Source organism: Phocoena sinus, chromosome 6, assembly GCF_008692025.1.
Source record: "Phocoena sinus isolate mPhoSin1 chromosome 6, mPhoSin1.pri, whole genome shotgun sequence".
Lineage (NCBI taxonomy): Eukaryota > Metazoa > Chordata > Mammalia > Artiodactyla > Phocoenidae > Phocoena > Phocoena sinus.
Window position 1 is genome coordinate 3,979,552 of NC_045768.1, and position 13,441 is coordinate 3,992,992.

A 13,441-nucleotide genomic window follows, 5' to 3' on the forward strand; every position below is an offset into this window, starting at 1 on the left:
GGAATTCAAAGAACTGCACGGCATGAACTGTGGGGTTGAGTGTGACTTGACACCCCCTGCCATAGGCCAAGCCACTAGGGACGCCAAACGGGGCCGCCGCCTCGCCCTGGGGCCCCGGGGCCGCGGCTTCGATCTCTAGAGGCGCGGGGCCGTGTGTTCGCGGGCTCTTCGGGACCCAGAAGGCGCGCGGGCGCAGGACCCGGCGGGGCAGCTACGCGGGGTCCTCGCGCACGTCTCACGTGGGTCGGAGCGGAGTGGCGGTCCGGGTTCGCGAGGTCTCGACTCGTTTTTCCGCCGGCATGGCAGCAGCCGACGGAGTGCTTCCCCATGTTCCCGAGTCCCGGGCCGCAGTCCCCACGACGTCCTCCAGACCCCGCCCAGCCGAGTCGAGGCGGGTGAGTTCTGACCCGGTTTCGGATTCGTTCGCACCCGGGGCCGCGGCGCGCCGGCACCTACCGCCTTGCCTCTCGGTCGGGGTTCGAATTACTTGCGTAGTTAAGAGGGGAAAGTCAGATATCGGGCAGCTCCTGGAGGAGTCGCTGAGCGACACGTGTCTGAGACCGGGACACCATTCTGCGGAGACGTTCTTGGAGGGAGCGGAGCGGCTGTAGACGGGCGGGAGGCTGGCGCGTGCTGCTAGTTGGAGGCAGGGATCTGAGACTGTCACTCGGATAGGTTTAGGAACTGACGCTCGCGCGAGAGGCCCAGCTTGTCACTTATCAAGAGCATCTCTGAACTTTTTTCAGCCGCCCTTTCCTCGACTCTAAGGGTCGTTTGTTTCGGGAATGAGGACTGGAGACTAGAAATTTCTTTTAAGAGTTTTCAAAACGGGTGTATTTTCATCCACGTGCAGTGAAGGGGGGAAAGAAAATACAACTCATCAATATAATCCCCTCATTAGGTGAGAAAGAAAAAGATGCCTTAAATTTAACCCAAGACAGAGCTGAAAATTAGTTTAAGATGGTTGACTTAGCTCCTAGGAAAGAGGAGGGCTGCAGGGCAGAAATCTGTTGGGAAATCATGTTGCCTTAATGACCAGGAAGGTTACAGTTTGGTGCCAAGGAAAATGTGTGGGGGGGGGGCGGGGGGCGGTTCTCGAACAAGCATCACTTAATGCCATTGAAAAATTGCCAAAGTTCAGTTCAGTTCCTTTCAACCAATGTGGTGACGCTGAAACTCCTTGAGTTCGTATAAGCTCACATCAGCTCATACCCACTGTTTGGGTTATTGTCTGGATTTTTTTTAGTGATAATCAACTTCAGGATTTAGAGGCTTGTAAGGACTTTTCAGCTGGGTGATGTTGTAGCTGCATCTATGCCGAGGGGGCGGGGAAGTATCAGTACCAGCGAGCCAATTGGGAACGTGGAATTTGGAGTGGGACAGACCTGGGATTTGACCTTGCAACATGCTAGCTCTGTGACCTTGAAGAAATTATTTCACCTCTCTGATCCTCACTTTTCGTATCCATAAAATGAGAACAATAATTTCTCCTTCATATAAAGCTATTATGAAGATTAAATGAAATAATATACATAAAGACTCTGTACGTTTTCTGGCCCATAGGAGCACTTAATACATGTCAATTATTTTTAAAAAGTCATATTGACTCCATTTTGGGTAATAGAATTGCTCCATCAGGAGGTCAGTAGGGTGCTTGTGCCATGTACATGCCTAGTAACTAACACATAGAAAGCACTTAGTAACACTTTGTGGAGTGAGTTGAATAAATAAATGTCAGCTATCTGGTTTTATGATTGCTTGAACCACTGTGTCAAAAGGATATTCATCAGGTGATGATAACTGTCTGCAGTGGTCTTGTCTGCACCTACATTTTTGTTTGTGTCTTGAATGAGAATTATGTATATGCTGATCAGATTTGCTAGTAGCCTGAATTTGGGTTGAGTAGCTCATATACTGGACTTGGAAAGACCTTGACAGCTTAAATTATTCTCTATCTAATGCTATGCAGAATGTTTTTTCTAAAAAAGAAAAGAAAAGAAAAAAATACAAATTTATTGTAGGAAATTTGGAAAGTAGATTAAAAAAAAAACAAAACCCACCCATGATTGTCATACTCAGAGATAACTCTGGGTAACATTGTGGTATATATCCTTCTGGAAAACAAGCAGAACAAAATTGGGATCAAACTATACATGATGTTTTCTAACCAAACAGGATACATTTACTAGATGGTGTTGTAGCATTGTTGTTAGGAACCCAGGGCATGGAACTAGTGTCTGGGCAAAGTCTTGATCCCTCAGTGATCCTGCGGCAGATTACCTCACTTCTCTTTCTCTGTGTTCTCATCTTAAAATGGGATGAGGCCAGTACCCTATGGATAGATGACATCATTCATGTAAGTATTTAGCATACTCCCTGGTGTAGAGTAGCTACTGAATATGTTTATTAATATCAAAGACATGGCATGTAGACTGGTAGGGCAGGATGGACCCTAGAGGTCACCTGCCATAATCCCCTCAATATGCAGGTGGGAGAGCAGACTCAGGCACTTGCTTATTTTTAGAAGATCCAGATGTGTCCCTGCTCTTCTCTGCTCAAATGCCACCTCATGAAGCATTCCTTTATCTTTGCCTCCCTTCCCCTCGCTGTGGGCCATGGTAGTCTTACTTCATGTTTTGTGCCCAAATAACCCTCTGTCTGTACCTCTTCTGTAGTACAAATACAGGTTTAGATTTGCGATTTTACACTTTTGTCTCTTCCGCTAGTCTGTGACTTCTTCAAGGGCTTGTCTAACCTTTGTATCTTCAGAACCAAGCTACTTGACGGTGGCCAGTTTTTTAAATGAATGTGTTGTGGATGCTGGTGGGGTGCGGGGGAACTAACAAATAGAATAGATCCAGATCACGGAAAAGGCTAATTCCATCACGTGTTATTCATTAATCTTACAATTATTTATTGAGCACTTACGTTGTGCCAGACGTGGTCCTGTGCAGGGGATTCAGTGCAAGCCTGGGACAGGCTTGTCCATTTCTTCCAATCTAATGGGGAAGACAGACATCACACAATGAATTATGTGCTATATTATTTTACTGAGTGCTGCAAAGGAGAATAAGGGTGCCAGGAGAGCCAAGAGCAGGCACCCTGGTTTGACAGGTGGAGAGAGGAGGTCAGGAAAGGCTCTTCTGAGGACGCAGCAGGTAGCCCTAGATCTGAAGGATGAGTATGAGGGGAGGGCTGGGGACACGGGTGTAGGAGTAACATGTGCAAAGGCCCTGAGGAGAGAAGGAGCTTGGTACATTCTAGGAATTTAAGGAAGTCCGGGACAGCAGAGGGTAAAGCTGAGACTGGTGAGATGGGCCGAGGTTAGATTCTAACGGGCTTTGTAGCTCTCATTACACGTTTTCAGTTTTAGTCGAGAAATGGAAAGCCTGCCTGATCCTGTGCTTAATTCGGGACACTTGCCTTTAGAGAGACGTTGACATGGGAATAAAGAGTGACCGGGATGGTAAGGGATCTAAAGTTTGTGTCCTGTTTGGGATATTTAGTCCAAAGAAGGAGGAAAACGAGGAGTGCTGTGATGAATGGAGGAATGTGACATACAAGAGTTGCCGCAGAAAGCAAACTGCAAACTAGTAGATGGATCTTCTAGGAGACAGGTCTTGCCTGAATGTCAGAAACAGCTTCCCAGCCCCTAGAACTTGGTTGGGGACAGAATGGGCTGCCTCATGGGATGGAGGACAGTAGGAGGAGGTACAGGCAGGAGCTGCAGGGCCGCTTGTCAGGGGGTCTGGTGATGGGAAGTCCACACATGCGTTGCGGGGAGAGGCCTTTGGGCCTTTTTGTGCTCCGAGAGCCTGTGGGTCTGTAAACCAGGTAAGATCTGCACATTTCATTCCGACCTGAAAGTTGACTTCAACTCTTCTTAGTCTGAAAATTTGGGACTTCGTAAAAATAAATTTGTAAAATTTGTAAAATGAAGCAGATCAGTACCTACTTCATTAATACTAAATATTAATACTAAATATTGGAAGTTGTATGTATCGAATTATTTAGCTATAGGAGCCCTTAGGGTTGCCAGGAACAAAGAACTATTGTTATTGCTAGGTTACTCAAAAGCTGACAGTCGGGCTGCCCTGGTGGCGCAGTGGTTGAGAGTCCGCCTGCCGACGCAGGGGACACGGGTTCGTGCCCTGGTCTGGGAGGATCCCACATGCCGCGGAGCAGCTGGGCCCGTGAGCCATGGCCGCTGAGCCTGTGCATCCGGAGCCTGTGCTCCGCAACGGGAGAGGCCGCAACAGTGAGAGGCCCACGTACCGCAAAAAAAAAAAAAAAAAAAGCTGACAGTCATGGCTAAAGCAAGCTGATGTGTACACAGAAGTCATGATTTCAAGCCAAGGGGAAAATAACATATTCCAAGAGAAACCAGAACTCCAGAATAACAATTCCTAGCTACTCACAGGATGTTTTTATATTCATGTGTAATGTAAATTGGAAGAGAAGGCCAAGGAAAATAGAGGAATTGGATGAACTTCTCCTAGGGGAAGTTTGGACATCATACATTTAACAACATTCATGTTACGGAAATGAGAAGCAACAGGAAAGAAAGTGTCTCACGTTGTAGCCTGTACTCGGCGATCAGACAGGGAATGGAAAGGCGAGGAGAGTTGGAAGTAATTGTGATAGAGGTGATGGATGGAGCTGAATCCTCATTTGGAATGGAAACTGGGAGGAGGAATCGTCTCCAAGCCATCTGAATCTGGGGGAGCAGCTTGAGGGCAGAGAATGACAGCGATCCAATCGCTCTGGGGTAGAGCGGTAATGAAGGTTTCCACTTCCTGGGCATAAGCTGGGATGCAGCTTACGTAGTCACCGATGGGCTTTGTTGGTGGCAAGAGAAAAGATTCATTTCCCCTCTTTCTTGTTCCTGTCGTGTACATGGATTCCTAGAGATTTGGATTGACATAGCTTGCACACTTCACAAGGTGGGTCCTCTCCTCCCTGCAGACAGACTCCATTTGTTAAAATGCAGCCTGAAAAATGTTTCTCCCTTGATTATCTTGGTGGAGTTGAAGGTTAAGATGATTGGTGAGGTCTAGTAGATGGATCAGCTGAGGTTTCTGGGTTTTTTTTTTTTTTTTTTTCCTTTTTGGGGGAAAAAAAAGGGTTGAGTCAAAGAATCTGATTGTAGACCCTAAGCTGTTGCTTGACATATGGGGCGTAATGATCTCTGCAGGGAGAGATGCGATTCTGTGGGCAGTCAGGCTTCACTCTGAGGTCTGTTTTCATGGACTAACGCATCTCTGGTCGCTCTTTCCTTTTGGGAACGATGCAGCAAGCGGCAGCCACCAGAAGAAAATACCAAGCGTCCAGTGAGGCTCCCCCAGCGAAACGGAGGAGTGAAACATCATTTCTCCCGGCCAAGAAAAGTGCTGCTAAAGAAACTCCAAGGACTTTGAAGGGGAAGGCACAGAAAACGTTTTCTCCCAAGAGGTCTTCAGCTGGTGCGAGGGATGGAAACCAGGAACGGAAACCGGGCATTAAGACTTCGTCCCTGTTTAAAAACAACCCTGAGATTCCAGAACTCCACAGGTATGTCCACGTGTAGACACCCTTCGAGAATAAAGGGAATTAAGTGTCTTCTGCCTTTTTCTTTGTTTCTTGGAACTGATGCCCGCGTCTTGTTCGTCATTTGCAGACCTGTAGTAAAGCAGGTGCAAGAAAAAGTGTTCACTTCAGATGCTTTTCAAGCCCTGGACCTCCACCCACACCTAGTAAGTATCCCTCCATGTTTTATTGGTGTGTCGATTTTTTCGGTCTGTTCATTCAGAATGTCTGTGAAATGACAGTTCTAGGAAGAAAAAAAATCAAAGAATGGTTATTTTTGCGTCAAGTTACCTGGATGAACTCAGATTGCTAAGATGCTCTTCCAGGACCATTCACGTGAACTTCGGAGTCTGTTCACTGTCCGCACCCCACTCCCCCTCTTTTTTTAAAGAACTCTAAAGACTTTCCTCACCTCATTCACTTTAGGACTGAGACTCCACATATCGAACTTGAAATCCACCTCATAATTACTGGATAGATAATGACATCAGGGCTATTCTGGGTGGCTGATGTCATAGGGACCCTAGGAGAGGGAACTGAACCGGCATCTTGCTGTTAAGGGAGTTATAAATAATTGAAGGAAGAAGGGGCTCTTTAAACATGCATTTGCTACAAACAAATGGACTCTCAAAAAAAAAAAAAAAAAACCCAACAAAAAAACCATGAATGAGTGTTCTAGCCTTACTTATGAGTAAGGTGAGAAACATACATTCACTTTTAGGGAGTCTGGATTTCCTTGGCTCATATGGTCACGGCTTACCTACTCCTTCTTTCGGGTGGGTTACCTATACTTGCTCTCTCACTTACGGGTTGGAGTGGCGTTTCCCAGCCTTGGTACCGTGCACGCCTGGGGATGGGGACTCTGTGTCATGGGGGCTGCCCCGTGCGTTGCAGGATGTATGGCAGCATCCTGGGTTCCTACTCACTGAATGCCAGTAGCATCCCCACCCGCAGCGGTAACAACCAACGATTTCTTCAGACATTGGGAGGTCTGGGGGAGGCAGTGCTCAGAACCACCCCCAGTTGAGAACCACTGGGTTAGAGGAACTTGATTTGATCGTGGTCATCCATTTTTGCCCCAGTATTTTCCCCTTTTTTGCATCCTTATTTGCATTAAATATATTTGTCCCAAAAAATTTGTTAAAGAAAAGTTTTGTTTTGTTTTTTGTCTTTTCTCTTAGATTTCCACAATAAATACGGTTTTTAAAATGTCTAGTATGACCAGGTAAGAGCTCTGGGTCAATCTTGATTTTCTCAGGGTTTAAGTGGGTATAAACAGATGAAATCTGAATTGTCTGTGAAGGACAGCAAACTTGTGTCTTGGCATTAGAGAACAGGCCAGATTATTGACCCTCGAGGGCTGGGTAGCTGCTCAGCTTCCCCACCTGGGAGATGGAGGGACTGGGTCTCCGTCCCCTTCTGCCCTCAGCTCTAAACTGTAAGAGATCTCTGGTCCAGAAGATGGTCTGCATAAGATCCCACTGTTGTCTGTGCTTCCTGAAACTATCTTGTCTAGAATACAGAATTTATCTTGTCATTTCTTAGTAGTAAGAATTAGAGTCAGCTACAAGATAGGAGTAAATACTTAGTTGGATATAATGGGATGCTGAAAAAAGTTTTTAAATGTGACAACCCCTGGAAAACAGAAATGGAGTGGTGACAGGTGTGGGGCAGAGATGACCCCCCTCTCTTTGAGTGTGTATGCTTCTGTACATTTTAATAAGTCACCTTTCACTTAGAAGTAAACATTAATAAGAGTGTCACAGAATAAAATAAGAAACCCCTTTATTATTTTTGTTCAGTCTTAGAAACCAAATGTAAGTGATTTCCATACCCTCCTGGACTTTTTATTTTACTTTATTGAAGTCTAGTTGATTTACAACGTTGTGTTCATTTCTGCTGTACAGCAAAGTGATTCAGTTATACATATATATTCTTTTTCGTACTCTTTTCCATTGTGGTTTATCATGGGATATGGAATATAGTTCCCTGTGCTGTGCAGTAGGACTTTGCTGTTTTAGTTGTTTGTTTTTGAGTACACACGTGGACACACGTCTTACCGTGTCCGTAGCAGCCGTATTTGGTTTTCTAGAGAACGGACAGCAGTTCCTGGCTGTCTGTGTGGCTCACAAGCTTCCTTTCACTCTTCTGCTTGGGAATCTTTCCATAATGTTTTACTGTTTCATATTCCCTGGTTCAGAAGGCAGGAGAGTGTGTGGTGTGCTTTTGTGGTGGCTGCAGCTTGTCATCACGCCTGTCTCATTTTTCTTTTTTTTTTTTTTTTTCTCGGTACGCGGGCCTCTCACTGTTGTGGCCTCTCCCGCTGCGGAGCACAGGCTCCGGACGCACAGGCTCAGCGGCCATGGCTCACGGGTCCAGCCGCTCCGCGGCATGTGGGATCTTCCCGGACCGGGGCACGAACCTGTGTCCCCTGCATCGGCAGGCGGACTCTCAACCACTGCGCCACCAGGGAAGCCCTCATTTTTCTTTTTAAGTAGTCTAGTAGAACGGCCAGTCTCCGGCTTGCCTCAACATTTGCAGCCCCAAAAGTTCCAAAAATCTAACTGAGGTTTTATTCTTCTAACCATCAGAGGTTTCTCAGCCCTTCCCGTGACTGTTTAGGTAACCTCTGAGGCGGCAGGTGATAGAGCCTGGGGTCATCGCATCTTGTGTATCTTGCATCTCTGCGTGTAAACGTGGGCAGGTGGTACTTTACAGATAACCGTGTGCTCTTTCCTTTGGGCGGCCCCAGCGTTCAGAAGCAAAGTATCCCTGTGTTGCTGGAAGGCAGAGATGCTCTCGTGAGATCCCAGACTGGCTCAGGTCAGTTGTCATTTGATTTCTGCCCTTCCTCCACAGTCGGGTCGCGTGGTGGGTTGTGTAGTGAGGTGTCTGTCGTGGTGGCGGCTGCTTTGTTTGGTTTGGGGGAGGGGCGGCCATGCTTGCTTCTGATTAGAGCCCTGAAAGGAAGGGGATGATCAGTGGGGCCCGTGATCAGGAATGATCAGGAAGGAGTCAAGTCTGCTGTCATTTCTCAGAGCCCATCTCAGGGCTTTGCCTGATCCCACCGTCTATGGCCGGAGCTGCCTGTCTTTCCTCCAGTGGGTGATGACTATTTCCTTCTGGTATTAAAACAGCCTTGCTGTGAGCACACGCTGATCGGATGCCAGTTGTTTTGCTAGAACACGGAACACCATTCTGGCGCCTTCCAGAACAGTCTGGACTTGCTCTTCTGACCCTCTTGTGCTCTTAGTGGCAGGTCGGCTATTCTCTGCTCCCCCAGCTCAGCCACCTTTCCGGTGGGTGGAAGCCCAAAGTTTTTGCCATCCTTGGTTTCTCCTTGATCTTTAGAGGCCAGCTCTGGGGTTTCAGACTGGCTGGCTTCTCACCACGAAAGCACCATGGAAACCCCTTTGAGAGGCTGAGGTGACCCCAGAGAGGGAGTTTTCTAGTTTCTAGGGACAGTCATTGAGTTGAGCTTCTGTGTGACCTCGGAAATGTCTCATTGTCTCCCTTGTTAGACGTTAAAGGGGCTGAAGGTGCAGGTTTGTTAGAAGTACTGAATTTACAAAGCAGAGCTAGGAGTTGTGACAGACAGGTGGCTTCCGTTTCCACCCGGTTGTGAGTGCACTTTTCCTGTCCCCAGACTTCAGGACGGCCCAGAGGTAGCAGTGCCGGTTCGTTTACTGTCTCTGGTTTTCTGACATCTACAGGCTCTGTGATTTTGATGGCTCTTGTTCTTTTTTAAAAGGTAAAACTCTTGCCTATTGCATCCCCGTGGTCCAGTCTCTTCAAGCAATGAAATCCAAAATACAGGTGAGTAGAAAGTGTGTTTTTCTGGGAATTCCCTGGCAGTCCAGTGGTTAGGACTTGGCGCTTTCACTGCCGAGGGCCTGGGTTCAGTCCCCGGTCGGGGAACTAAGATCCTGCAAGCCGCGTGGTGTGGCCAAAAAAAAAGAAAAAAATAGAAAAGAAAGTATGTTTTCCTGTCATTGTTCACAGTGCATAAGAAGCCGTCAAACTGAACCAAAGCAGTAATATTGGGACCAAAAGATCTTTTCAGTTAGCTTTGTTTCCCTGCCTCTTTTTAGTTCATTTATCACATAAGCACGTTGCATCTGAAGACCGTGCTCAGAGTGGAATAGAATAAATACAAACAAATGTAGCAGTCATCCTAGTAGTTCTAACAGGGAATGTTTGTAAGATGCTCCCCCTGTGTCAGACGTCGTGCCGAATGCTTTGCTTGTGTTGTCTTCTTGACTCTCTAACTACCCCAGTCCCACCAAGTTGGAAGGTACTACTATTATTATCTCGATTTAAAAAAAAAAAAAGAAAAAAAGGAGGCTTGAGGAAGTTAAATAACTTCCTGTGGGGAGTGATTGTGGAGCTGGGTTTCCACCTCCATTCTCCTTGGCTCCAGAGGCCAAGCTCTTCTGACTGAGAAAGGTGAACATTGTATTGAAAACAGTGGTTTGTCATGAATAGTAGAAGTGAAAATAAGTACCCAACTAGCGGGTGTGACGGTTGGGCCACCTTGTATTTAGTATTTCCTAGGACCTATCTTCAGTTGCGAAACACACGTAGCACCTGGGCCAGAGGGGCCAGCACTGGGTTCCTTGGAATGGTCCCCTAGGAGGCCGTGTGACTGCCATGTTCCGTAGGCATAGTTGTCATCTCCAGACCCAGCCCAGAATTTCACAAATACACCCTGGTTATTCTCAGTTGAGAGGAAACTGAGATCAGAAATAGGAAGAGAGATGGGTTCACAAACAGATGATGAGCTAGTTGGTTACTTTTTCCTCAGCTGCGACATGCAGAATTAGATGTATATTGAGCCTGCCTGTTATTTGAATGACGAAACAAATAATGATGGTGTTGGATTACAGCCCACAGTCTAAAACAAATACCTGTTGAGTCCCAGCTGATATAAACGAATTATTGAATAAATAGGTGGGACGAGGGAAAGCCCTTCCTTATACTAGAATTCCAGTGAGTACTTGTAGGACGTCATCATTTGGCAAATGACACAGGAATCATCAGAGATGCTAAAATGAGTGGATTAAAGTGTGATGAAAATGGGATATTTACACAGTCTCAAAGTATGTATCCAGAAGATACAGGAAAAAAATGGTAACTTTACAGTGGGGAAGCCTGGCTGGTGCCACCTTAACCAGGTGGTTGGATGGGGCCTCACCAGTGCCGGGATGTGTTGGCCTAATGTGTCTCCTGATGGGTGCGTGAAGGATGAAACAGTACTTCTCTGGTTTTCTTGCCAGAAATGCACAACTCTAATTTAGTCATAAACATCAGACGAAGCCAAGTCAAAGGACGTTCTACAGAGTGACTGGCCAGTGCTCTTCAATGGTGTTAAGGTCACAAAAGACAAAGAGATACTGAAGAGCTACCCCAGAGTAAGAGAGGCGAAGGAGTCATGACAGCTAAATGCTGCGTGGTCCTGAATCGGGTCTTAGTCTGGAAAAAGCATGTTAATAGGTCAGTTAATGAACTTTGAATGAGGCTATAAATTAACTGGTAGTAGTGAATCCGTGTTACTTTCCTGTTTGATCATTGTACTGTGATTTTGAGAATCAGTACCACATAAGGAAGCTGGGAGAAGGGTGTGAGGGAGTTCTTTGAACTATTTGTGCAATTTTTTGTAAGCCCGAAATTATTTCAGAATGAATACGTTTAAATGTTACTTAAACTTTATTTAAATGATTTTTAAATCAATAAATCCTCCACAGTCATCCAAATGGTGGAACCTTATATAGTTATTAAAAGTGCTGTTCTCTTCAGTTTCTGTTTGTGACCTTGACAGGCATTCTTGCCATGTTAAAAAGGCCCGTTATAAAACAGTATGTATAATATGACTGCAATTTCATAACTAATAATTCTGCATTTATATACATATATATGTGTGTACACACGCAGAGATGAGAAGGATACTTTTCACACTAATGCCAGTTTTCTCTGAGGCGGGTGAGTGGGAATTCTGTTTCCTGCAGGTGACTGATGTTTTCTTCCATTGGGCACTTTGCAGTGCGGTGGTTCACACGAGGGCCTCAGCATCGTACCCGGTGTAGGTTAGAGAAGAAATGTGAATTATTAGACCGGTGTGGTAAAGTCTCATCCGTTTAGATACTCCAGGAGAACTTCTAGTAGAGGGTTTTCTCTTCCTGGAAAGTTGCAGAGTTTGGGCGTGTACTTGATCTGGCGTGGGTCCTACAGTTCTGGCCCAGCTGTCTCATTTGCTGGATCCGTGAACGGAGGACAGGAGACATGCGACTACATTCCCCAGGCGGACAGCATGGCGGAGGCTCTGCTCAGATCCTGGGTCTGAGTGTGACGTTAGCACATCACCTCATCCTAGTGTGCCTCGTGGGGGATCACGGCGGTGCCTGTGTCCTGGGGTTGCCGGGAGGATTCAGGGAGTCCGCGCACGGGGAGAGTTGAGACCTGCTTCCAAGCGCCTGGTGGCGATAATACCTGCTCCCTAAGTCTCCACCGTCATCGTCAGCAACAGGGACGTGTGGCTGGTTTGAAGGGCAGTGTTCCGAATTGCTCAGATCCAGAGTATTAACCAACCATGTCGTTGTTCTTATTTACTCAAGTATTTTTTAATGTCCGTAACAGCTTGTTCTATTAAAGATTGGAATAGTCTGTAGAGACGATTGAACAAGCCCAAATGTAATTCACTTATTTCAAGTGATGCTCAGTACAGGCCCTTGGAGTTCGTTGTAAACAGATTTGACCTGTAAAAAAAAACCTATCTGGAGGGAGCAGCAGATTCAAGGCACCAGCAGAGTCTTCAGTTACTTCAGATGACGGAATGAAAACGGACTGCTTTTCTGTGTTTTCACACTTTCAGCTCTTTGGGCTCTGATTTCTTTTTAACATCCCATCCATCCTTCCTCACTCACTTCTGCCCTGCGAGGAACTGATTGGTCTTTCTTCTCTGTGTAGTAACACCTTTTGAAATGTCAGAATCTCTAACGCTGCTGTGTTGATACCGTTGTACTAACACGTTTACTGTTCCTCGCCCGGCTTCAGCGCAGTCTCGCAAAGTCGATGTTGAGTACAGACGGCTGCAGTTTAAATTCCAAATCCTTTTCTCCTTGTAGGTAAACGTTTCCTACGCAAAATACGAAAACCACACTTGTAATTTCGTTTGCTGCTAAATCTGTGCTTAGCTTTTACACTAACGTATTCGATTCATTCCCTAAGTGTCTGTGAGCGCTTGGGAGATGCAAGGCACCGCTGACTTCCTGGCCCTTGTCAGATTACTTTGTTTTCTTCTGTTATTGTTACTGTTACTTGTAGGTGTAACGTACATGTTAAAAAAATTTGAAGAGCACCAAAAAATATACAGTGACAGGTAAGTCGTTCTACTGCCCCTTGCCCTGAGTGGCACAGTTCTTCTCTCAGGATGGGATGGTCCTTATCGCCAGTCTCTCGTTTAATCATTCCAAGGATATTCTTTGCATATAAAGCAAATCTGACTATACATAGTTCCCCTCCCCCTTTCGTTGAAGTTTTTGTTTGTTTGATACACAAATGGTTGCTTGCTGTGCATGATTGTCTGTGCCTTGCTTTTGTTCACTTAATATGTTTTGGGGATGGTTTCTTATCAATACCGCGTTGACCCGCCTTGTTTTTTTAATGGCTGCCTAGTCTTCCACTGTAAGTATGTTCCATAAATCATTGTCATTCCCTCGTTGGTGGAATTTACATTGTGTTCAACATTTTGCTACAAAGAAAGCAATTAAGCAACTTCTTTATACACACGTGTGAGTCTCTCTTTTTGAGAAATTCCTGTAAGTGGAGTTTGCATTTTTATTTGGTAGATAATTCCAAAATTGATCTTTAAAGGAGTTAC

At 45.8% G+C, this 13,441-nt stretch overlaps 1 protein-coding gene across 1 annotated transcript in view; it reads left to right on the forward strand.

The window, feature by feature from the left end:
* The first annotated feature begins 263 nt into the window (after positions 1–263).
* Positions 264–13,441, forward strand: part of DDX31 (DEAD-box helicase 31) — a 74,343-nt gene continuing 61,165 nt past the window's right edge. Inside the window, 6 exon segments of the mRNA XM_032635072.1 lie at positions 264–395; positions 5,294–5,550; positions 5,657–5,732; positions 6,747–6,790; positions 8,318–8,388; positions 9,317–9,381. Of these exon segments, the coding sequence (XP_032490963.1) occupies positions 300–395; positions 5,294–5,550; positions 5,657–5,732; positions 6,747–6,790; positions 8,318–8,388; positions 9,317–9,381 (609 nt within the window). The 5' untranslated portion in view covers positions 264–299.